This window comes from Meles meles, chromosome 19 (genome assembly GCF_922984935.1).
Source record: "Meles meles chromosome 19, mMelMel3.1 paternal haplotype, whole genome shotgun sequence".
Lineage (NCBI taxonomy): Eukaryota > Metazoa > Chordata > Mammalia > Carnivora > Mustelidae > Meles > Meles meles.
Window position 1 is genome coordinate 26176567 of NC_060084.1, and position 24012 is coordinate 26200578.

The 24012-nt window shown below is 45.1% G+C and overlaps 1 protein-coding gene across 4 annotated transcripts in view; it reads left to right on the forward strand.

Moving 5' to 3' along the window:
• CSNK2A2 (casein kinase 2 alpha 2) overlaps positions 1 to 23769 on the forward strand; it is a 42243-nt gene extending 18474 nt beyond the window's left edge. For 2 of the 4 annotated variants that reach the window (XM_045987745.1, XM_045987743.1), the window contains 8 exons: positions 3813 to 3872; positions 8782 to 8865; positions 9625 to 9735; positions 10005 to 10106; positions 10629 to 10729; positions 12164 to 12312; positions 13765 to 13859; positions 19590 to 23769. In XM_045987745.1, coding sequence (XP_045843701.1) covers positions 3813 to 3872; positions 8782 to 8865; positions 9625 to 9735; positions 10005 to 10106; positions 10629 to 10729; positions 12164 to 12312; positions 13765 to 13841 — 684 coding nt within the window. In that variant the 3' untranslated portion in view covers positions 13842 to 13859; positions 19590 to 23769. Of the gene's footprint in view, positions 1 to 3812; positions 3873 to 8781; positions 8866 to 9624; positions 9736 to 10004; positions 10107 to 10628; positions 10730 to 12163; positions 12313 to 13764; positions 18048 to 19589 lie in introns of those variants that run through there. The other 2 variants (XR_006816214.1, XM_045987744.1) reach the window with 2 other exon arrangements.
• The last annotated feature ends 243 nt before the right edge of the window (positions 23770 to 24012 follow it).

Below are 24012 nucleotides of genomic sequence, written 5' to 3' on the forward strand. Positions count from 1 at the left end.
CAGAGAGGTGGGCCTTGACTAGCGGATGTCTTGAGGCCTTGTTAATGCTTGTAGTAGTTTGATGTGGAAAGGATCTTCTTTGTAAGACATGTTCGAGTGATTAGTAATAACTTTGATTTGCTTGATTAATGATTTGTTCTGCTTCCGTAAATTTCTAAAAATATTGACCTTAATTTTATTCTGGATCTTGGGGTTACGTTTTAATGCCAGTACTGGTGACGACTGCATTAAGCACCTTTCACACTATATATCCCACTGCCTCTGCTTTTTCTTCTCCCTCTTTGGGGACCAGTGGGACTTCTGGGCACAGACTGAGCTGTGCATGTGAGGGAGTCTGCAAGCTCTGTGTGCAGGGTGAGAGTTTGCTGTGTCTGTGATTCCCACATGTGGCTGGGAACCTTCTTGAGCTGCATAGTCGTCAGGTTGATCGTGATGCAACCAAAGTACACCCACAGTCTCTGAGGACCAACAAGTATACAGTGAGAGTGAGGCCACATGGGACCATTCCGTTCTGGGTGGCAGTTTTAGACCAAGGAGGGTCTGAGACAGTTGACCAAATTGCCATTTTTCCATTGTCCTCCTCAGACTTTCTGAGGTTAATAAAAAGTTCCAGGAATTTCCACTTTGGGCCTTTTGAGCTGTCCTGGAGTAGGTCTGATTTCTGAGAAAAGGCCAGTGTGTTTGAGGCTTTGGAACCAAGCTAGGATTGGTGAATAGGTTCTTCCTCAGCACCTTTGTAATCTTCTGGGAAGCATAGGCTTGTTTTGCTTTTGATAAGTCATTTATTTCATGAAAATATAAGCAAAGCTAACTTCCTGCCAACACTTTGCAGTTGCTTGGTTAACAATGTTCTCCACAGAGCTGGCCAAGAAGAATGGAGGGAACGTGTGGTTCTTGTGAAATTTCCCTTTATAACTCATCATGGACTCTTCACACTTATGTTTCCTGGAAGATAGTTTTAATTTTGTTCCATTGACTGGTGAATGTTATCAAAGACAAATATTTATCGATTGCCTTCTGGATGCAAGCTGAGAACCACCATTGATGGAGTGGAGTGTAGACCACATATGCTCCTCCTTTGTCGTATTATCTGAGCACTTAGCATATGGACCAGGTTTTCGGTGCCCCTTGCATCCTTGGAGGAGGGGAAGCAGAGATCCTGAGTCAGCCAGTTGGCGACTAACCACCAGCCACAGTACCCTTTTCTTCCCCACCATGTGTGTCCTGATATGTGGGGGCACTGGCGTGGGACTTGGGGTGTGAGCAGAGTGGAGCGGCCTCTTGTTGCTCACAGCTGAGTGAGGTTATCTTGAGAACCTCAGGTCACTGCCAGTACCTGAGTGGGGAACATTAACTTTGGGGACACGGCTGCTGTCTGTGTCCTCTGAACACTGCAGAGGACAATAAAATAGCCAGAAGGTTCAGAGAAGGAAGGGACACCTGTCAGCTGTCTTGACTTGCAGGCTAATGGAGCCGGGTGGGATCTTCTAGGTTTGTGGGGAGGTGGGGACGCTGGAGAAGGAAGAATGAAGGGGGCCAGCAGGTTTGTTTGGTTGGAATTGGGGACCCCCACCTGCCCCGGGGCGTCAATAGAGATAGAGCTGCAAAAGTTGGAAGAAGCCAGACTGTGGACACTGGCATTTCCTGAATTTTAGGCCCAGGTGGTAAAATGTTACAGGTGTAGTTTGGGCGCCTCCGACCCAGAGCTCCTGAGCAATGAGAGTGAATGCAGCCTGTCATTTGGGACTTCATAATGTATTAGACCTAACCACTATATTCATTTATTGTTTTATATTACATAAAATTGATACTGGTTGGAGTAGCTAGAAATGTTATATTGGCAGCCCAAGGACATATTTTGTTAGACCTTAACACCATTTACACAGATGCTTGGTATAGATGCCACACGATAGGAGAGGAAAGCCTTCCACAGATAAAGGTCCAAATGATAAAACAGCCCGTATTTGTTCTCTGGAAAGAAAATAGTCCAACCCTCTGCGGGTTAGAAAATGCTCACTTCACTTTTATATGGCCTGTTTATTGACTTGAGGTTCAACTTGGCACCGTCTCTGGGAGCGATCTCCTTAATTCTCAGAGGAGGAGCTGATTTGACACCCAAAGAGATAGTATCTTCAGCCTGCATCTGTGCATCCAGGCTGTTGGTGTGCTGGCTCAGAAGTCTTCCATGCAGTGCAGAGCTGCAGGAGAGCAGAACACTTGAGTGCTTGGCTGCTCTGCAGCCAAGTCCCTCCTGAGCAGGAGAGGTGGTGCCCTTGTTCCTGAGTGTAGCCCCTTCCCAGCCCAGACACCACCAGTGGACTGGTCTGTATGGGCTTATGCCCTCTGCTACCTGAGGCTGATGAAGGCAAATGTTTTTACTAAGGTAGAGGGAGAACTACTTTTATTCAACAAGGGAAATTTGAGAAAGAAGCTAAATCCTGGTGGTCTTAGAAGATACTAAATTTAATTCTTGGCAAATTGTTTATCTTTTTGAGTAGGTAGTGTATTTACATGGATCTAAAATATAAAATGGCATGCAGTGAAAAATCATATATATGAAGCCGTGTTTTATTTATGTCTTTATATCATTCCTGTAACTACAGACAAATAGAGATGTTTCGTTTTGCTCCACACAGACACAGTGTATAGGCTGGTCAGTGCCCCTTTGAGAGCTCTCCTCTATTGCCAGTCTTCCAATAAAGAAATAAAAATATGTTTAATAAAGTTGTGCTGACTAATTTTGTAGAAAGTGCTACTTGTGACTGATGGGGAACAGATCTACTTGGAATTGATTACCTAAAATAAAAGTGTTAGTATAGTTTCTGATGAAGGTTTGTGATGATTTTAATGAACCTGGATGTAGAAATGGAAATTTCTAGAACATAAATTTAATTGTAGAAATGGAAATTTTTAGAAATGGAAATTTAAAAAATAAAAAAGAACGACTCCCAGCCGGTGTGCCTTTGTCCCAGTATGAGAACTCTTTGTTTGTTCTTTTGGCCTGAAATCATTTTCAGTACCTGTCTTTCTTCTTTTTTTTTTTCTCTCTCTCTCACTCCCCTACTCCTTTCTTAAGTCTTTTACCACCTCCAAGAGCTAGAGCAGTCATTTTCCTCCTGTTTCTTTTTCTCTTTTCTTTTTAAGATTTTATTTATTTATTTGACAGAGAGATAGCAAGAGAGGGAACACAAGCAGGAGGAGTGGGGGAGGGAAAAGTAGGTTTCCTGCCCAGCAGGGAGCCCAGTGTGGGACTTGATCCCAAGACCTTGGGATCATTACTTGAGCCAAAGGTAGACGTTTGGGCCAAATGACTGAGCCACCCCCAGGCATCCTTTCCTGTTTCTTTTTGAGCAAACACACTCTGTTGCCACTTTTTACCACATGGGCCGGCCAACAAAGTTCTGATCTCCACTCAGAGCATAGTTCTCTAACGGACACTGTGCTGCTCTAGTGGGATTAGTTTGAAGTGTAGTAAGAATATGAGGACACTTGGACAACTTGGACTTCATCTCCACAATAATGTAATTTGGGGTGTTGAAATCATGGAGCATTGAACAAATTTTTTTAAAAAAATTCATGTTGAATTAAATACTTCTCTCCCTTGGAATTCCTCCTCCCACCCCCAACAAAGGCAGAAGTATTACACCCTTGCCCTTGGCCTTTATCCCCATTTGTTCCAGACAGGAGTAGAAAAAAGTCCTGGGGTTCTTTAGTGACTTAAGCAGTAAGTTTACAGAGAACGGTGAGCAGTATTGGGATAGCAAGATGCGATGAGACTTAATTAACTTTCTCTTTTCTGAAATCTGTTTCAGCAACTTTACCAGATCCTGACAGACTTTGATATCCGGTTTTATATGTATGAGCTACTTAAGGTAAGTGGCATTCACATGCAGTGAATTTTTTCAGGTGTATTCGTTAAAGGAGAAGTTTCAGAGAGGACAAAGAGAACTCAGGCAGACTCTTTCTTGATACTTAGAGAATTTCATGAAGTTTTTGTTTTTTAATTTTTTTTTAAGTAGCCTCCACCTCCAACTAGGACTTGAAATCATGACCCTGAGATCTAGAGTCGCAGGCTCTACTGACTGAACCAGTCATGCGCCACAAAGGATTTTTTTTATTCTTTTTTAACCTATATTGAGATCTCTGTCGTGGGATCTTTACATAGGAACTTTCCAGTGGAACTGAGAAAGATGGCCGAGTCAAGAGATACCAGGAATCAGAACCTCCTTCTTTGTAGCTCTTGTTGGCCCTTGGATTTTCTTTTTGCTGTTTAATTAATACTATTAGTTTTCATGGTATAACATGTCCCCCAGAACTTAACACTTTTTAAAAAGTTATTTATTATTTCTCCTAATTCTGTGAGTTCCCTGGGTGAGTCTTCTGCCTGGGTCAGCGTGACTGGGGCACACTGGTCCAGGATGGCCTCATTCACATCTCGGGGGTGGCAGTTGGCATAGCTGAAGCCTCATTCTACAGGGGTGTTAGTCTAAGCTGCCTCTTCCCGTGGTGGCCTCAGTTCCTACTAGCACGAGAGGGCAAAGTTTGATATATAACCGCTTTTCAAACCTCTGCTTTAATCATTGTCTCCTAATGCCCTATTGGCCAAAGAAATCCTGGCCAAAGCTAGATTCAAAGAATGGGGAAGTAGACTTTACCTTTTGATGGGCAGAGCATTGAAATCACAGTCTGGAGGGACGTGCGTGCTGGGAGGTAGGCCTCTGTGGCCATCTTTCTCTCGCCATCACTTGTAATCCCCTTCCCAGCCTACCCTCCAGCCCTGACTGATGTGTACATGCAGGGAGAGGTGATGGCGGGTCAAGGGTGGGGCGGAGGTCCTTCTAGCTGTCTTAGTAATCTCCCAAGACGGAAATTTTGAAACATTACTCGTTGATGGAGGAATGATCTTTTTTAGTTTGTCTAGGTGAACACTTAGGTAAAGAATTCTAAAATGGCTTGTAAAATGTAATAGACCACTGGCTCCTAAATAGTTTTGAGTCATGGATCACTAAGAATCTAAAGAGAACATATAAACTACCCCCGAAATACATGTATAAATATACAGTATTACATGAAGTTTTATGGGGGGTGTGGATCTCAATTTAAGAACCTCTGAAAGATAGAGATGACTGAGTTATTAGCATTATTGAAGAAAACTGCCAAGATGGAGTTTAATGGGATTGTGGACAGTTACTTGAACAAAACCCCTGTTTAATTAAGGCTGAGCTTTAGGGAATGGGGGTTTGGAGAACTAGCTTGTGAGGTAAATGTGTTTTTTTAGAAGCGCTTATACAGACCACTTGTCATTAGTACCAAGGTGGCCAATTTAAGAGTCCACTCTTAAAACCAATGGGTCTTTCTTTTGCCAGTAAGAGCAGAAGCATGTGAGGGTAGAGCTTGCTTTATCACACCTTTCTGCAAGTCCTCTCCAGATCAGAATGGAAGGTGTCCGTGGGGAAGAGGTTTGTGGTGTTGTGCTCTTACAAGCTATCTGGCTAGCTCCTTCTCTGGAGGTGCTTGCCGGAGAACCCCATGCATCCACCCAGTGAGAGCTGCAATCCAAATCCCACAGTTGGTTATTTTTTTTTTTAAGTAAGGTATTAAGATTTTGTGGTTTTCACTTAGCACACCAAAGATGAAGATTTAAACCTAGTACAGCTGTGCTTAAGTCAAGGGAAGACATCCCGATACGCAGGTCTTCACAGGCGGGTCATGTAGATGGTACTGTGTGTCTGATACCCTTTCTGCTTTCTGGAGGTAACGGCTAGCCAGTAAGGGTGTTCTTTCTGCTAATGAGACACAGAACCCCAGACGAAGTTTGAAAAATGTTTTTCATGCTTAATGGTCAGATAATACCAGATTTTGAAACTGAAATAACTCCCCCAAGGAATTTAAAAACATGTCAGTGACTCCACAGGGAGTCTGACTAGTGAACTAGGCAAAAGAATTAATTCCTTTACTGTACTTGTTCAGCCTCTGCTCTCCTTAGGTTTTTCTTACACCCCAGGTATTATGGTCCTAATTAGTTCATTCCTTTGGGCAAAGACTAGCAAAATAACAGAATCGACACTTACTGAATTTTTTCTTTGGGGTAATAAAATGGGGATTGAGGAAGAGGAGATCTTAAGCTTCATGGAAAATGTCAAAGAAACTGAGGCTAGGGCTATTGAGTGGTTGCTGGGTACACAGTACATTCTCCCGATTCAGATCCGGGGACGTGTGTCCTCAGGAGCCCTGGTTTCAAAAGATACTGCCACAAAGCCATTGTAGAATCTTGCTACACCTGTGGTTGTGAAGCAAAACAGAGAAAAATTAAATTGAAGTAGAACTTCCATAAATGAATAAATCTTAAGTGTACAGATTTTTGGTTTGTTTTTTTTTTTTAAAGATTTTATTTATTTATTTGACAGACAGAGATCACAAGTAAGCAGAGAGGCAGGCAGTGAGAGAGAGGGGGAAGCAGGCTCCCGCGGAGCAGAGAGCCCGATGCGGGGCTCGATCCCAGGACCCTGGGATCATGACCTGAGCTGAAGGCAGAGGCTTTAACCCACTGAGCCACCCAGGCACCCCAGATTTTTGGGTTTTTACATAAGTGAAACCTTCACCCAGATCTGTATGGTACTGTGCTGTCCAGTATAGTAGCTGTTGCCCACAGGGAGCTATTTAATCCATGCCTTAATCGCAGTAGCCATATTTCAAGTGTTCAGTGGCCTCCTGTGGCTAGTGGCTACTATATTAGTGCAGCTGTAGAATATTCCTGTCATTGCAGAAAGTTCTATTGGACAGGGCTGGTAGAGAATATTATAAATACCCCAGAAGGCTCTCATATGCCCCTTCTCTTCAGGATCCCTTTTCTGAAGATACTATTCTCACTTCTACCACCATAGTTTAGTTTTGTCTGTTTTTTAACCCTCATACATAAAGCATCGTGTACTATCTACTTTTTTGTGTCTGGGGAAAGCAGAATTTGTTGATTCCTGGAATGCTGATCCTAGAGCTTATTCTCTGACCTAGTCCAGTGATTCTCAATCAGGTCAGTTTGGCAAAATCTGGAACCGTTTTTGGTTGTCACAATGGGGAAGAGTGTAACTGGCATTTGGTGGGAAGAGGCCAGGGATTCTATTAAACATGCCGTTCACAGGACAGCTCTCCCAGCCAAGAATTACCCTAAGTCCCAGGTGTCCAAGATGTCAGCAGTGCCGAGTTGGAAAAACCCTAAAATTGTCTTGTGGAAAACTCCTCTAAAAACACTCAGTGCCAGGCACATAGTAGGAAGCACGAGATGATAGGTTGCTATGATTATTATTACCTAAGGAGGAAATCATGGCAGTCAAGTAGGCTGCAGTGCTTTTGAAGACAAGCCAGAAGGCCTAATTTAAAATGTGTAGGAATAGTTACTGTGTTCAGAACGGGAGAATTAGAAGCAAATTTTTGTATTATCTAAAACAAACCACCCAAAGAAAAAATGGTAAAAGATAAAAATGGCAAAAAAAAAAAAAGTCTTGAATCAGTATTTATCCAAAGAAGATGCAGAATGACCACTGAGACCCAGAAAGATGTCCTCTTGATCACCCAGTTAGGAAGTACAATTCAGATCCACATGAGGGCCCACGTAAGACCCTCCAGAAAGGCGATAATCCTGAGGATGAACCAGTGACAAGTTGTTGGCAAGGATGTGATGAAACCGGAACCTTCATACGTCACTGCTGGGGATGTAAAATGGAGCAGGCACTTTGGAAAACGATCAGGCAGACTTAAAAAGTTCAATGTAAACTAACGGACGGCTCAGCACTTCCACTCTCAAGAATCTGTGTAAGAGCAATGAAAGTCTGTGTCCTCTCAGAGACCTGTACATGAACATGCATAAGCAGTGTTCTTCATTTAGCCCCAAACTGGAGACAACCCAAATGTCCGTCAGCTAGTACAGCCCTGCAACAGATTACTGCTCAGCAACACGAAAGGGACACAGATGAGTCTCGGCAACGTTATGCTGAGAGAAGGAAGGCAGAATACTGTACATTGTATTATCTCACTTTAAAAATGCCCAGAAAAGGCATTTTGGCAGTAACAGCAGGTTTTTGGTTACGGCTGAGGTTGGGGCAAAGAGGAGTGGGGACTGATCACAGGCAAGCTGACAGGTAATTCTTAGGATGGTGGCAGAGTTCCAAGACTGGATTGTGGTGTCGGTCGCACAACTCTGTGAGTGTGCTAAAGGAAATCATGAACTTCTATGCTTAAAATCGTATCTGCGTGCCGTCTGTCTTGTAGGGAGCAATATCTTCCCTTAGAGTAAAAATAGAACTCTTAAAGGCCCCTGGCTTAGGGGTTGTTTGTAAAAGAAAATATTTATCCTAGAACACTGGGTCCATGTTGAACGACACGTCTTCATTCCCACAGTGACTCTTGCGTGCCATTTGAACCACTGTGAGAGGGGACTCTGGTGAGTTTCCCAGATCTGGTTTTAAACCCATCAAAGTAGAACAACAGATGAGTGTAGGATTTCTAAATCTAGGTGGCTGGTGAAGTGTTACCTACTAACACCTAGGTAGGAAGCATCTCCCTGTCCCCTCCCTCACAGAGCCCTTTCTCCACCAGCTGCCGGCATAGGGTGCCCCCAAAGCAAGGGGGGCCTTCTGAAGCATGCCTTTTCTCCTCTGTCACGGACCGTAAGCTGCTCTTTGGGAGAGTGCATCCATGCCAAGCTGTCACAAATAATAAGAATATGCTTGCATCGCGGTTGGTAGATGGTTTGCTTACTTTTCTCTGTGCTTTCTTGTCTAATAGGCCCTGGATTACTGCCACAGCAAGGGAATCATGCACAGGGATGTGAAACCTCACAATGTCATGATAGATCACCAGCAGAAAAAGGTACCATTGCAGCCAGGCAGCGACAAGGCTTTCCATGGAAGGCCTAGGGCAGACGCAGCGCTGGCCAGTACCCGGGTGGTACCGCAGACCTGTTTACCGCTGCCTTCGGCAGACTTGTGTTACTGTTCCCTCTTCAGTCTCTGGTGTTGCTGTCTACTTTGCATTAGCGTCTACGCAAGGAAAGTAGGCAGCTGAGCCTCACTGTCGTCCCGTGTTTACTTCGGTCATGGTTTTCCAGAGGGCCGTGCAAAGAAACTCCAGCTGATAGTTTCTCCTCATTTTAATGACCCTTAGACCAATCAGTGTGCCTGACCTTACGAGTACACTTGGGTCTCTCCTATTTTCAGTATCTGGTTCTGGTTGTCCCTGATTGGTGAGTGGATGAATCCGCCACTGGGAGAGGAACGAAAGGCTGGACTGGGGCCTGTGTCCCCAACCCTGTCAGTCGTAGCAGCTGTTAGTGATGGAGGAGTGTGTTACACACACCAGCGATATAGATGCAGAGTCAAAGGCTTAAGCTTGATTGATCTGAAGAGAATGAAAAGCCAGGATCATTTAAATTTTAAAAAAGAAAAAGCAAATAAGATTCTGAGTGCTCTGCTCTAGAAGGAACCCTTCCACCATTGCTGAAAGTATAATTTTTGCTAGCTTTTTTTCATGTGGCCCACGTAATTGTTAACTGATGTGATGTGGCCTTGTTCTAAGGCATGGGCATCTGGAATCACTCCTTTACGTGTTTGATCTCTGTCATGTTTGTAGCTGCGACTGATAGACTGGGGTCTGGCAGAGTTCTACCATCCTGCTCAGGAGTACAATGTCCGTGTAGCCTCAAGATATTTCAAGGGCCCGGAGCTCCTTGTGGACTATCAGGTAAAACTCCTGGCCAAGCATCTCCCCCGCCTTTGTGTGTTTCCTTAGGGCTTCTCCTCCTGGACTCTTTGGATACATTCAGAACCGATCCTGAAGCGTTAATTTCAGATTTTTCTCAGTAACTTTTTTTTTCCTTTGAATTCTCTTATATTCTTATATTCTCTTACATTCCTTTGAATATATGCAAAGGTCAACTGAAGACTAAAAATCCAGATGAGAGAAATGCATTTGTAACACCCTTCACTGACTGGCTGACCTTATTTCCCCAGATGTATGATTACAGCTTGGACATGTGGAGTTTGGGCTGTATGTTAGCCAGCATGATCTTTCGAAAGGAGCCCTTCTTTCACGGACAGGACAACTACGACCAGGTGAGCAAACAGTGACTGGCTCTTCCTCATGTGGGGCAGATGCCAAGAAAATGGAGTCCTATGACAGGGATGCTGTCCTTAAGCCCTTAAATGTCACTCAGTGTCTGCACAGAAGTTTTCCTTCAGGGTAAAGAGTTGCATGACTCTTTGTGGTTACCAGGTCCCCAAATGTAGAGACAGATAAAACTCTCTTATGCGCAACTTCCAGAGAGAGTCCTGTGAAGAAGTCGGGCAGCCCTTGTCTAATAAAACCAGACTGTAGTCATTAGTTTGTGATGCCCCCAGAATTGGTCAGCTTCTGGAAGATTGTCGTAAGTTGTTACCATTTTAAAGGCGGTTTGGAAATTTGCCTTCTGTGAACATCGTGTCCTGGAGTCTGCCACCTGTGTGTCCCAGGCTCCAGCCTGCATCTGGTCCGGGGACTCAGTGGTGTGGAAGCCCCCAGTGCCTTGGGATCGCGTCCTCCGAGGCCTGCAGTGAGCTCTGTGCTCAGTGATTTGGTCAGTTTGTTTTGTGTTTCAGCTTGTTCGCATTGCCAAGGTTCTGGGTACAGATGAGCTGTATGGCTATCTGAAGAAATATCACATAGACCTAGATCCACACTTCAACGATATCCTGGGACAGTAAGTAAGAGAGGGAGAGAGAATGAGGGTTTTAACTTACCCTATTTCAAAACTGGGAATGTCGCTGAAATCACTTGCTAATAGCAGAATTGAAACCTCCTCCTTTTTTTGCCTGTTTTTTTTTTTAAACTTGCTTTGAGGTATCTGGGCATTGTTTACATATGTGTTCTGGTCACTGTACTTCTCTAAGAGATAACCTGTCAGAAAATGGAAGACAAAATCCTATTACAGGAAAAAAGCTTTCTGATACAGCATATGCTTATTTTAACGGAAAATGTTAAAAAGCTGTGATTCTTCTTTGAGTAAGAGCTTTATAGTTTTTTCTTGTTCTGTGTAATGGATTTTTTTTTTTAATATTTTATTTATTCATCTGACAGAGATCACAAGCAGATAGAGAGGCAGGCAGAGAGAGAGAGAGGGAAGCAGGCTCCCTGCTGAGCAGAGAGCCCGATGCGGGACTCGATCCCAGGACCCTGAGATCATGACCTGAGCCGAAGGCAGCGGCTTAACCCACTGAGCCACCCAGGCGCCCCCTGTGTAATGGATTTTGTACAAGATAGCAAATTTTGGGGCTCCTGGGTGGCTCATTGGGTTAAGGCCTCTGCCTTGGGCTCAAGTCATGATCTCGGGGTCTTGGGATCGAGCCCTGCATCAGGCTCTCTGCTCAGCGGGGAGCCTGCTTCCTCCTCTCTCTCTGCCTGCTTCTCTGCGTACTTGTGATCTCCACCTGTCAAATAAAATAAATAAAATCTTTAAAAGAAAAAAAGATAGCAAATTTTAAAGCATATTTGCTGGTACAATGTGATTGTATTGAAAAGTAAATGCATTGGGACACCTGGGGGGCTCAGTGGATTAAGCCTCTGCCTTCAGACATGACCTGAATGTCATGATTTCAGGGTCCTGGGATCGAGCCCCACATTGGGCTCTCTGCTCAGCAGGGAGCCTGCTTCCCTCTCTGTCTCTGCCTGCCTCTCTGCTGCTTGTGATCTCTCTCTCTGTCAAATAAATTAAATCTTAAAAAAAAAAAGGAAAGAAAGAAAAATAAATGCATTGGCAATTTTCAGTGTTTTATGGAGCCTCTAGATTTCTGAGGTTGGCTCTCTAAATATTTCTGCTGAACAAAAATAACTCTGTCACCTCTTTGCCTCACCGAGTGGACTAAAAGCCTGACACATAAGAGGTGATCTAGGAAGGTGCCACAGATTCTAAATGAGACATTGAAGTTTTTGCTCCTTTTATTTGTCAGAGAGCACGGTTTTTGTTTCAGGATGCTGCGAGTGTCCCTGTTGGGGGTGGGGCAGATACAGTGAGAAGAAGATTGAATGAGATTGAAATCAGTACAGTAGTCTAAGATTTTGTTGTCTTTAGCCCTAATTAACATCAGGAGTCTTGTTGAATAGAATCTCGGTACTAATGCTTCCCTTTCCTTCTCAGACATTCACGGAAACGCTGGGAAAACTTTATCCATAGTGAGAACAGACACCTCGTCAGCCCTGAGGCTCTAGATCTTCTGGACAAACTTCTGCGATACGACCATCAACAGAGACTGACTGCCAAAGAGGCCATGGAGCACCCGTACTTCTGTGAGTCTCCCGTGGTGTAGTTTATTAAAGGAGAAATACTTGCTTATCTTTGAGGCCAGTCAGGAGAATTCTAGGTATTTGGCTTGAATCGCCCGTGGAATTTGGCCTCATTGGTTCTCGACTATTGAGACAGTTTTGCAGTTCCGTTTCTTGGTCTGCAGGGCGTTTGCTTATCCGTTGCCTTAGCGCTCCTTGACTGTTCTGTGGAGCATTCCCTGAGGCCCTGAGTTGGGAGATCACGAGTACCTGAACATTGTTTTCAGATATATACATCTGTGTGGGACCCTAACCCAAGATAACTTCCCCTCAAAAAACAAGTAGTTAAAGTTATCAGGTGACTGTGGTATATTTTTAAAGAAGGAAATGAGTTAAATAAATAAAAGGAATTTGAGAAAAGGAAAGCAGGTGTGGAAAGACCTCACTAAAATCCTACCTCCGTTAAAGAATTTTTGGGTCTCCCTTCATAGTGTGGGTATGGATCAGTGCCTGGGGTTGCTTATTGTCTGCATGTGTACCGCCCTCCCCCGCAATACAGTAGGTCTCAAATAAGCTTTCCCTTTAATTGCTGGCAACGTGAGATGATATGGTCCAGGCACAGAGGAGACTGGGGATAAAGGTTACAGGACCTGTCTTAGCTCACTTTCTAAATCAAGAAAAAAAAAAACCTTCAGCCTGTCTGTTGGGTTGGCCAGTATGCTATCTTCCTTTCTTTTCTTCCCTTCTAGAGATTAAGCAAATCTTACCTGTATTATGCAATTCTTGAACCTGCTGGCCTGTAAGCATTAGTGGACAACAAATTGGAAAGGTTTTACCCTTTGGCCTTCTAGACCTCAGATAAGCACAACGCAGGGGACCTTCTTTCCAATTTCTGGCACAGGAAGCTATTTTCACCCTCTGAGTTACAATCAATTAAGAATTCTGATGTTTGTAATATGTAATTCATGATCTGTCTACTTTTCTGAATATACATCTTCTGTAAAAAAAAAAAAAAAAAAAGTGTTTCATAAGACTGTTGCTTAAAATTCATAGGTCTTCTAATGGCTCTTTTCATTCCTTGCTCCCAAGTGCTCATTACGGCACATGATTTGAAGAAATTGGGGGTTGGACCTGACATTAGTATTCAAGGAAAATAACACATAAGAAGATTAGTGTGATTTTAAACGGTGGGAAGTCAATGTTTGTGGACCTCTGTTTTCTAAGAGTCTCCGTAGTTGAACTTGCCCTTTGAGGGAAGTGCAAGAACTGACTAGAAGAGCAAATTCCCCTGATTAGTTTTTAGGGTCTGATTTTTCTCTAACCTTAGTTCTGTAATTTCTGTTTTCCTTCTGACCCTGGCTTTCCCGTCAGTCTGTCCGTCTCTCTCTACCCCACTGCAGAAGGGGGATTGTCATGATGGTGCCTCCTGAGGCTTCCAGCCCAGATTCGGCTGACTTCCATCCTGTTTTCTTGCAGACCCTGTGGTGAAGGAGCAGTCCCAGCCTTCTGCAGACAATGCTGTGCTTTCCAGTGGCCTCACGGCAGCCCGGTGAAAACTTGGAAGGCGACGGGTAATGCGGCATTGATGCTTGCCAATAAAACCAACCAACCAAACCCAAATCTTGAAGGAAAACTACAATGTGATAAAAAGAAATTCTAGTCATTCCTTCTAAATGCAAAGAAGAGTAAAGACCTAACTGTCTGTCAAAAAGAAAGAAATCCCCCAGTACTAGTCTACAGGGAGCTGCCGTAGTGGCGGCAGGACGATGCCCATAGTTCAGGATCTGAGGGAACGCTCCCTTTGGAATGCATGGGAGAGGAGAGACTCGGAGTTGTTGTCCATTTACCTTTATTTAACAGGAGGCCACTGTTGAATTAACCCGTTCAGTCAACAAGCTCTGAATATCTGACTTCCTATCTATTCCATTGTGGTCTGGGTTTCCTTTGGTGTGAGATTCAGGCTCAAGATTTAGCAAAACGTCAGCAGTCTATACTGACACACCAGCCTCATTTATGAAAAGGAGATATTAAAACAGTGACAGTATTTTTTTTTAAGCTCTTTTACAAATTCATGTTTTATGTATTTTTTTATGACATGAGCTCTCTGGGAAATGTACCTCACCCCTGCAGTTTTCTTCTAAGTGTATTCATTTGGGAGCACACTGCAGACGCTCACAAGAGGCCCCTTTGCCGTCAGCAGGCATCACTTGAAACCTTGTGACGCCGTGAACAGGTCCCTCTGTCTCATCAGAAGTTTGATGCGAAGTGCATAACTTGGAGCTCACTGTAACCTTTGTTGATTTGCCTAACCATAAAATCTTGTTGCTATTTTTTCCGTGTAGCCTTTTTTCTTTTTGCAGCCTTGTAAGGAAAACCTCACCATTTCCCAGCACATACATCCCTGTGTGTGCGCCTGTTTTCATGCACCTCTCTGAAATAGAGACTTTTTGGTCATAACCATAATGAAAGCTGGAAAGTTGGTCTTCAGGCAGGTTGGGGAATGAGGGAAACATCCTATTAGAATGTATTTAGGAAAAGACTTATTGAGTAAGAAAATGTACTCTTCCCCACCCCCCACCCTTTTTGCCTTTTTATCCCCATGAGAAGCAATTTCCCTCTGTAATCAGGGTAAGCTGCATTTGGAAGCTCCAAGAGGTCATATGTGAATGTGATGGCAGAGCTGTCCTTCTCACGGGCAGGGACTGGGGTCGTGTGTGCAGGGCCAGCCCGTACCCCAGTGACTTGCAATCATCATCTGGGGGACCTGGGGGGTTAGATGGAGCTCCTGGAGCCAGTGTCAAAGCTCGGGATCCATTGCGCCAGCCTTCGTGTTAGCAAAGAAAGCTAGATTCTGTTTCAAAAAGTAAACAGGCTGATTTCATTTTGGAGACTTGTCACCAGTCTGGTTTGCAAGCCGTCTCCTCCCCCAGCTGCAGAGCCATGCCACAGCTGTGGGGACTTCGAGCTAGGCTAGAGCTCGAGGTGTCAACCCACATCAGACCGTAGGATTTCTTTATTAACTATTTAATAATGCCATACATTTTTATAAGGTTAGATTGTTTGTTTGAAAACATCTGTTTACATTCCGTATTCCAATAAAATCGTATTGGTATTGGTAGCAGGTCCTATCTCTATATGTAGATTGTATTTTTGTCGTTTGGTTGGTGGGAATTTAAAATGCAAATAAAACTCTTACTAGAGTTGACATTACAGATTGAAAATTAAAAATAAGACCCCAAAGTCAGGAAATGCATTCAGTTAAGATTCTCATACCAATACTACCTGCCTATATTGCACATTCTGTATATTGATGTATGCATTTGTTCTACCTGAAAATGGAAGCCAAGGCATGAGCTCTCAGCTGCACCGTATTCGTATGTCAGGCATGGAGGCCTTCTGATGTGCCCTTCTAGGCAGCACTGTTGGTAATTATCAGGGAGATGTGCCGCTGTGTGTCTTTTTTGCCCCCTACCTCTCATCTCCTCCTCTGTCATTCTCGCCCACCCTTTTTTTTTTTTTTTTTTTTTTTTTTTTTTCTTTTTAAAGTTGCCTGTCTGGACCAGGCAGGAGGAGTATACTGGAGGGTCTTGGTGAAGTAGTAACCCCATTTCTTTTCCTTGGGTTCCCCAGACACAGCAAAATTATCTGGAGGAGTATAGTCAGGTGATGGACGTACTTCTGCCTCTCTCCATTGATAATGATTTAGTTGGTGCAGACACAGCTAAACTGCCTATCCTGGCTCTGTGACTGCGGCTCTGACACAGGAATAATTCTTTTTATGCATGGTTTACTTTTCCACCACCTATGCTCTTCACTTCTTTTCTTGCCTTAGACAGTATGACTGAGTTTAAAATGCCCGTCCCTTTCTGAGTCTGATCTTGACAACTAACTGGCTGGCTGGTTGTAGGTTCTTTTCCAAGTTGAAGTGAGTCCAGTCCTGACCTTTTCTCTTACCCATCTCTAGAGCCATTTTGTGGCCAGATGAACCTAGCTCCCCGGAGATTTCAGAGTACTTAACCTGGCTTAGGAGGTGGTCATGAAAAGTTCCCAAAGTGGGGGACGTGGGCAGGGAAAGATGTGAGAGAGAGAGTGTGTGTGCGCACGTGTGTGTGTGTGTGTGTGTGGGTGTTTGAGTGGGAGTCTGCTCTTATACTTAGACTCACCTGTGGCATATTTACCCACCCAATATCCTGTCTGGTCAGCAGATTATTTCTTAAGTTCATCTCAGTATTTTTGATTAGCCATTTTGTTTGCTTTGTTACTTTATAACTGGTTAAAAGTGCCTACGATAAGGACTTAGTTATTTCCTAAAGAAAAGCAAAAAATGTGGGGAACAGGGTAGTGTTACACTATCATCTCAGGTCCTGCCTGTGTTTGATGACATAGGCCTGGTATGGTGAGAACAAAATGTTCCTTTGCCAAATACAGATCAGTCTGTCAGGGCTGATGGGCCACAAGTGAGCGTAAGTGCGAGGCTTGGCTTCAGCTGACAAGTCCCATGGCAAGAGCAGAACTGATGAGATGCCCAGTGATCTTTTCATCTGAAGCTTGCTTGCAGTTCACTCTCCCCTGGATCGTATCAGCTGCCTGCTCCTGTCTCGTCACTGGGAGGGATCTGGGTGGGAGAAGTCAAGTGGACAGCGCATTCCTGGGTCTTCTCACCAATGACAGCAGTGCCGATGGTGGTTCTCTGAGGCGCCTGCACACCGGCTGCTGCGCCAGGTCTAACAGACATCCTCTAGTATGTCGCTGCTCCCGGGGCTCAAAGCTGCTTTGCTCCCTTGCAGAGAAGGAAGGGACTCAGACTGCTTGGCTGGAGAAGACAGAAGAGCTTGTAATCCTTGGGGGCTCAGGCAGGAGGTGGTTAAAAGAAAGGGATCCAATAAGAAAAACAGTCAAAGAGTAGATCGTGAGGAGGGAGCATGACTTCTTGACAGAGTTCGGGGACACCACCTTCACGAGCTGGTATGGTGTCCTGAGATGGGCATGGCGCCTGGAGTGGTTCCAGCAGGACTGGAAGTGGTGCCCTCCAGCAGATGCTGAGTCCCAGAGAGAGCTGGTGGCCATGGGTCTCAGTCCACACCTACTCAGGGAAATGACTTAGGTTCTCCCAGGTGCTGTATTAAGGGTGGAAACAAAACTCTTTGGGGAACACAAGCAGCAATTGGAAGAATTTTTTTATATGCACTGAAATGGTTCTGAGAGAGCCCACTTGGCCGTTTCCCTTAAATGCCAGTTCAGACTGCACGATTTGTTTAGAAACCTGTGTTACTGCACACAGGATAAAGCAAATTTCCCTCCTACAAATAAGTAGGGGTGGATCATAATGGAGCAGAGTCAAGGTCATTGAACTCTAAGCCCTTCCAAAAGCAAAAGCAGGGTCCACAGGAGCATATGAGAAGCCAGAGTTTGTCAGCGAGCTTAATCCACCTAAGGTGGCCTAACGTCCTGCTTTTAAAAAACTAATCCCAGGGTGGGAGTGGGGGAGGGGAGGTGGCGGTAAAACATCTGGCCCAGAAAACCAGTAATAACGTATACTTCTGAGCTCTGTGGATGTGTTCGTGGGAACGACTACGAGCAGGTGCCGTGGAGGCTGGGGAAAATGATGTGATGGGTTATACAGCTGATGAGCTGAGTACTTCTGTGTAGAGACTCAACAATGTGCTACAAATGTGATACTTAATCCTGAACTGCATGTATTGGGGATTGTTCAAAAAAAATAATAACTTTCATTGAATCAATAAATTAACAGTTTTGCACTTGCTGGCTTTTCTTGCTGTAAATGGTGACTAAGAGGTTGGGACAGAAATCTTGCCACCCCCTGGAAAGCTTGGATAAATCTTCAAGACCTGTGGAGCCAACCATTTCCTTCTGTTTGGAGAAAAGCACCACTGCCTGGGTTGTGATCTTTGCCAAGTGACCACTTCTGACACACTTGGCTACCTACCTCTTTGTATCACTGGATGACTGATAAATGACTGATGTGCCGCTGCCCTTAGAGGAAAGACAAATGCATGTTCAGTCCTGTTTTCATAAATAAAAATGTTGACAACCACCAGCTTCCCAAGTGGGAGACCAGCCACTGCTATGGGGACCTTAGGCTTGTGTTTCCTGTGTCTTGGGGGAGAGGCGGGATATACCTTGAACTGCAAAGATGGGTGTATGGGCGATGCAGCGGATCCCCACCTTCAGTCCTATGAGGTGGGGCCAGAGTGGTGTCCCAGTGGGGCGGGTGTGGTTCCTTGGTACTCGCTTCCGCCTCGGGCACCTGCTTCTGGGATTGGCCCATTTCAGTGCCCGACTCACCTCTGTGGCAGAGTGCTCTGCGTTGATGAACATCTCTCCCTGCCTGCATTCCGTGCATCACAAGCAGGCACACGCTATTGTGTGTCTGCATTTGGCAGATGGTGGTGTCTAATTAGCGTGCTTCTCCCTGACGGATCCCTCTGTGGCACTGGATGCTTGGAAATCAGTTGCCGAAGTGCTTAAAAAGGCAAATAGGCCTCTTTCTTAGCCTTCCACGCCATGTGGCCTTTCTCAAGAATGTAGGATCTCCCTTCCTTGACCCAGGGAAAGTTTTCATGAAATGATGTTTCTGTGACTGCTTTCCCGGGGGCACAGTCCTTTCTCATTGCTGTAGAGCTGATCTCTGAGCACTGCTTCTAGAGTTCTGCCGCTGGCCTCTGACCGCCCACGCCACTGTGCTGGACATGGAAGGAGAAACGGGGTTTTCAGGCCATGCCACACCGCTGCTCCCAGGAGAGAGTTAAAAATATTTGAGCTCCCTTTTTGCTCTTTGTTTGTTAGTGGAGTTGGTGCTTCCCCAGCGTAAATACAGTCATCTGATTATTAGTCCCGAGATGTCCTCAGTGAACTGGGTCAGGGCTGATGGGGATCTGGAGTTGGACTGCTGAGCTTGTCGCTTGGCTGGCAGAGAATGGTCCAGAGCCCATGGTGCTTCTAAATCTGTGTTCTGGACCCAAGAGGTGGGAAGGAGACCTGGGGAACACATGCCATGTCCAGAGTTTTCCCCTTGCTCTCCCAGAAGGCCATGCCTAAGACAGCCTCTGTGAGTGGCAATCACAAGAGGAAGGAAGAGGGTATTGCTGAAACCTGAGACCATAAAGTCCATAAAGTTAGCTCTTATTAGGTTTTCCACTGAGTGGCATGGGAAAGTCCAACTTGCACACTGCTCCCAGCACTCTTACAGAGAAGGAAGCCGCAGGCAAGTGAAGGCCTGTCCTCACTCTGGGTCAGATTGATTAATGCCATCTTTCCCCTCCTCCCATCTCTTTCCCCAGGTCTGTTGCGGTTCCTCCCACTTTTCCATAAGCAGAACAAGAACCAAATCAAAACGTCTTAACGTGTGTAGAGAGATCACGTTCCGTGAGCAGACACAAAATGGTGGCAGGTTTGGCCAGCACGAACCAGACCAACCGAAGGGCAGCCCACCACCGTATATCAAACCTCACTTCTGAATGTAAAAGGTTCATACGCCTTTGGCTTCCTGTTGACTTCCTCCTGACCCAGAAAGCATGGGAAATGTGAAGGGTATGCAAAATGGTCGTGGGTTACTGTTGCTCCCCTGCTCCCCCTTGACTCGGCCTGTGGCCACCAGCAGACCACGTTAACTAGCCGACCACAGACTCCACAGTGGGGGCACGGGGGCAATCTACGGCATGACGGGCAGTTACATATTATAATTTTAAAAGTATATATTATTGAATAAAAGGTTTTAAAAGAAATGTATGGAGAGTTTTCAGTGTGGAAGGGGCCATTAACCGAGACCCGTGGCCGCAGAGGACTGAATGAAGAAGAACATTCGTGCCAGGTTCTAGCCAGAGGAAAGCAGGGGGAGTCCCAGCGGTGAGAAGGGCCCGTTTGAAGGACACTCTTGGCCAGAGATGAGCAGTTGAACAGGTATCGTGAACTACTCCTGAGAATGGGGCAAACCGCAGGTGACTTAAGTAGACCGAGTGAGCCAGGAGAGCCGTGTTTTGCCTTGACCTTTCCTTCTAACCCAGTGACGAGGCGGTAGATAGATGTCACCTCTGGTGACCTCCAGGAGATGCCTTAGTCCCTTCTTTGCTTTCCTATTGCCGGTGTCTCTATAGTTTGTTCCATCTCCCCATCCCCCACCTTCCCTGTGCTCCTTCTGGAAAAGCATCTTAACATGGAGCTTGCCTGAGTATGCAGTCTTGCAGCAGGGAAGGGGTCAGAGGGTCTCAGGTCCAGAACAAGGGCTGCTTCTCGTGGCATTCAGAAGCGCCCATGAGCTGGAAGGAATTGTGGCCCACACGACTGTGAGTGCAGTGGAAGCACCGGGTGTATTTGTTATGTGAAGACGAAACCCGCTTTACAAACAAGTCTTCCCTGGCTCCCTCAGGCCTGCCGTCCCAGGACAGCTGTGCCACAGGGAGCTGAAAGCAGCCACAACCTGGTGGCCACCCAGCTTTGCCTCTGACTGTGGCCTATGTCCTCCCACAGCCTGTAGAAAGCAAGAGAGCCGGGCAGACCCTGATGCCCACGCAGCTCAGGGGCGCCCACTAGTTCCCCACAAAAGCCACTTGGTCCCACAACATTCCTTCTTCTGTCTTTGCTGCTTGTCCTGAACAGGTGACTGTGGGAACCCAGGTGTGGACACTCACAGTTTCTGAAGCAGTTGTGGGGGGAAAGCAAAGAGGCCCCTCAGGGTCATCACGGCGTCACAGTGTCCTTTGGAGCAGCCTCTGTCGTATCCAAGCAGTTGCACAGGTGTGGGAGCCCGAGACAGTGCCTGGCCCCGGACACCAGCGACGAGGGCCCACAGGCCAGCTGCCAGCAGACTTTGTAAGGCCAACAGGACACCGAGTGGATGGACTTGGGACTTTCCAGCACCACCGCTGGCCTGGTTTTCTCAAGCAGGCTCTCTCGTGCGGCCCTTTTGACTCAAGGCTCTGCAAATTTCTTGTGGTCTCCCATCCTCAAAGCTCCTACAGACATGGTGCTTCGTGTGTGCACGTTACCTACCTAGCCCATCACTCCGTGTTGACCTGTCGGCATTTGAGAACCTTCCCAGATGAGAAGGGTCTCTGCAGAGTAGATGTTGATTGGCTCGGGACTTCTTAGATGCCATGCAGAACTTGAATGCTGGCTCCCCGATTATCTTCTCAACCGAGGTGCTCTTTAACTTCCCCGTGGCAAAGTCTTGTTTTCCAGAAACCTCTCAAGCATTTCAGATAAGTTTCTTTTTTGTCGATGACTACTGTTGGGTGGGAGAGAGTTTGTGGAATAAAGGGAAAGGAAGAGTTCTTGCTTAAGCTTTTTTGACCTTGAGAAAAGGGGACAGGAGACCTGCTTACCCAAAAACAGTCTATAAGGCTCATCCGCAGCGTGCTTGGAAATCCAGAATATCAATTCTCATCTCAGTGCTCCTGCTTTGTGTTTGGGCTGTTTAAAGTAATATTTGTTTAACTTTTCTAATTACCAAAGTACTATATGCTCCCGGCAAAAAATGCAAATGTTACCTAAAAGTCAATCATGAATGCTTTCCCCCACCTAACGCCCACCCCTACCCCGCCACACACAAACACATACGAAATTTCTTTCCTCTCTTGGAGGTAGCTATGGTTAAATTTGGCGTATATCTTGCGATTTTTTTTCCCTTCATGTTTATGAAGTTAAAAAATGACAATTTTTATTTTTAGAGAAATGTCATCAAACTGTACGTCTTTTTTTTTTTTTTTTTTTTTGCAACTTGTGCTTTCCCAGAGTTGTGACAGTTTCACCGTCAGCACGTACAGATGATATACCTCACCTGTGTTTCGTGGCTGGGTGGTGTTCCGGTGTGTGACGTGCCGCAGGCGAAGCAGTCCTTACCGATGATAGACTCTTGGCAGAACTATTACCAATATGCCGCAGTGAACACATTTGCACATATATTTTTACGCGGTACATTGTGTTTGTGAGATAAAACCTTAAAAAGGAATTGTGCCATATGTTTTGTTTTGTCTTAGGACATTGCCATGATTCAGAGAAAGCAGGCTTCTCTTCCCTTCTCTCACTGGTCTAGGTTGGAACTGTGATGCCTTTAGCCGTGGAATTCTTGTGGGACTCTGTCAGGCACTCAGAACTTGGTGCCTAGAGTCTTTGAGCTTTCCAGGAAAGCAGGAATGTTTGAAACCTGAAAAAAAAAAAAAGTGTTGGCGCTCACATAAGAAAGTTACAAAATAAAAAATTAATAAATGCAATTATCTGTCTTTCCAATCCTATGAGCTTCATTGTTATTTGCTTTAAAAAATATTTCTCTTATGGTAGTGAAGTGTCACAATCACCAAATCAAATCATTTAAAAGCAATTTTTAAAGATCTTTAAAAAAGGAAAGAAAAAAGTTACCTTAAATATGAAAAATGGCTACCTTTTAATATGTTTGATACGCTGTAGGGAAGCCTTCAAAAGTAAGCAGGGTGGGACGCCTGGGGGCTCATTTGGTTAAGCGGCTGCCTTCGGCTCAGGTCATGATCCCAGTGTCCTGGGATCGAGTCCCACATTCCGGCTCTGCGCTCGGCGGGGAGCTTGCTTCTCTCTCTGTCTCTGCCTGTGCTTACTCTCGCTCTCTCTCTCTGACAAATAAATAAATAAAATCTTAAAAAAAAAAAAAGAAAGCAGGGAGGGCCTGGCAAATGTTATAAAACATCCCTGGGCAGAGGGGTGGGTATAGATTGGATGAGCAGCACTTTGAGGAATATTCAGCAAGCTTTTAAAATGTGCATTTGAAACACATAGTACTAAGTGAAGAAGCCAGACTCAAAAGGCTACTTACTAAGTAATTCCATTTCTGTGACATTCTGGGAAAGGCAAAATGTAAGATGGAAAACGCACCTGTGGTCGCCAGGGATTCGGCATGGCCAGGACAGGGTTGGGGGGGCTTGATAACAGGAGGACATTTGGGGGTTGATGGAACTGTTTGTATCCTAAATATGGCGATGGTTATGTGACTCAGTGCCTTTGTCAAAACTGTACAGCCCCCCAAAAGAGTACATTTTCCGGTATGTGAATTAAAAAATAAAATTTAAAAACAACAATAATGCGCAGAGGCCCAACAGAGTCCCACTTGAACTTCACTTTCGGATGAGCAGGAACCTTATCTGCCCACCATTGGATCTTTTACTGATGTCGTCAGGGCTGATGGTCTTTGGCTATAACCACTGGTGATGGCAAGCCATGGTCCTTCACCCACCAACTGAACGCCCACTTCCAAGGCAGTCTTCCATCTTTGCTCCGAGCTAAAGGGATTCTTCAGGCACAATTACTCCCCTCATTACTATGCCTTCCCACCCCGATCAGCAAGGAGGAGTAAGGCATAAACTCTGCCTTGCCAGTGTGTAGCAAGTCCCTTGTGTCTCTCAGAGGCCAGTGTTCAGAGTTTCTGGGCTTTGACATGAGCAAACACTGTCCACTGCGTTCTGGTGTCTGACCAGAGCCTCTGTACACTGAAGAGGATGCTTACAATTACTGGTGTTTCTAATATCCTAATAATTAAAGCTGTACATTTAAAATCTACTTTGTGTTCTTAAGATTGATTTCCAACTCTTGTTCTAACTACCAACTAGTTGGTTTTATATATAAACATTTTTGCTTATTCCTTGATTGATGCTCAATCAACTCAAAACGTAATGGGTTAAACTGTAAATATTGCTTGTACACTTAATCTAGTTTTCTTAGACATTTCAAAATCAACCATAT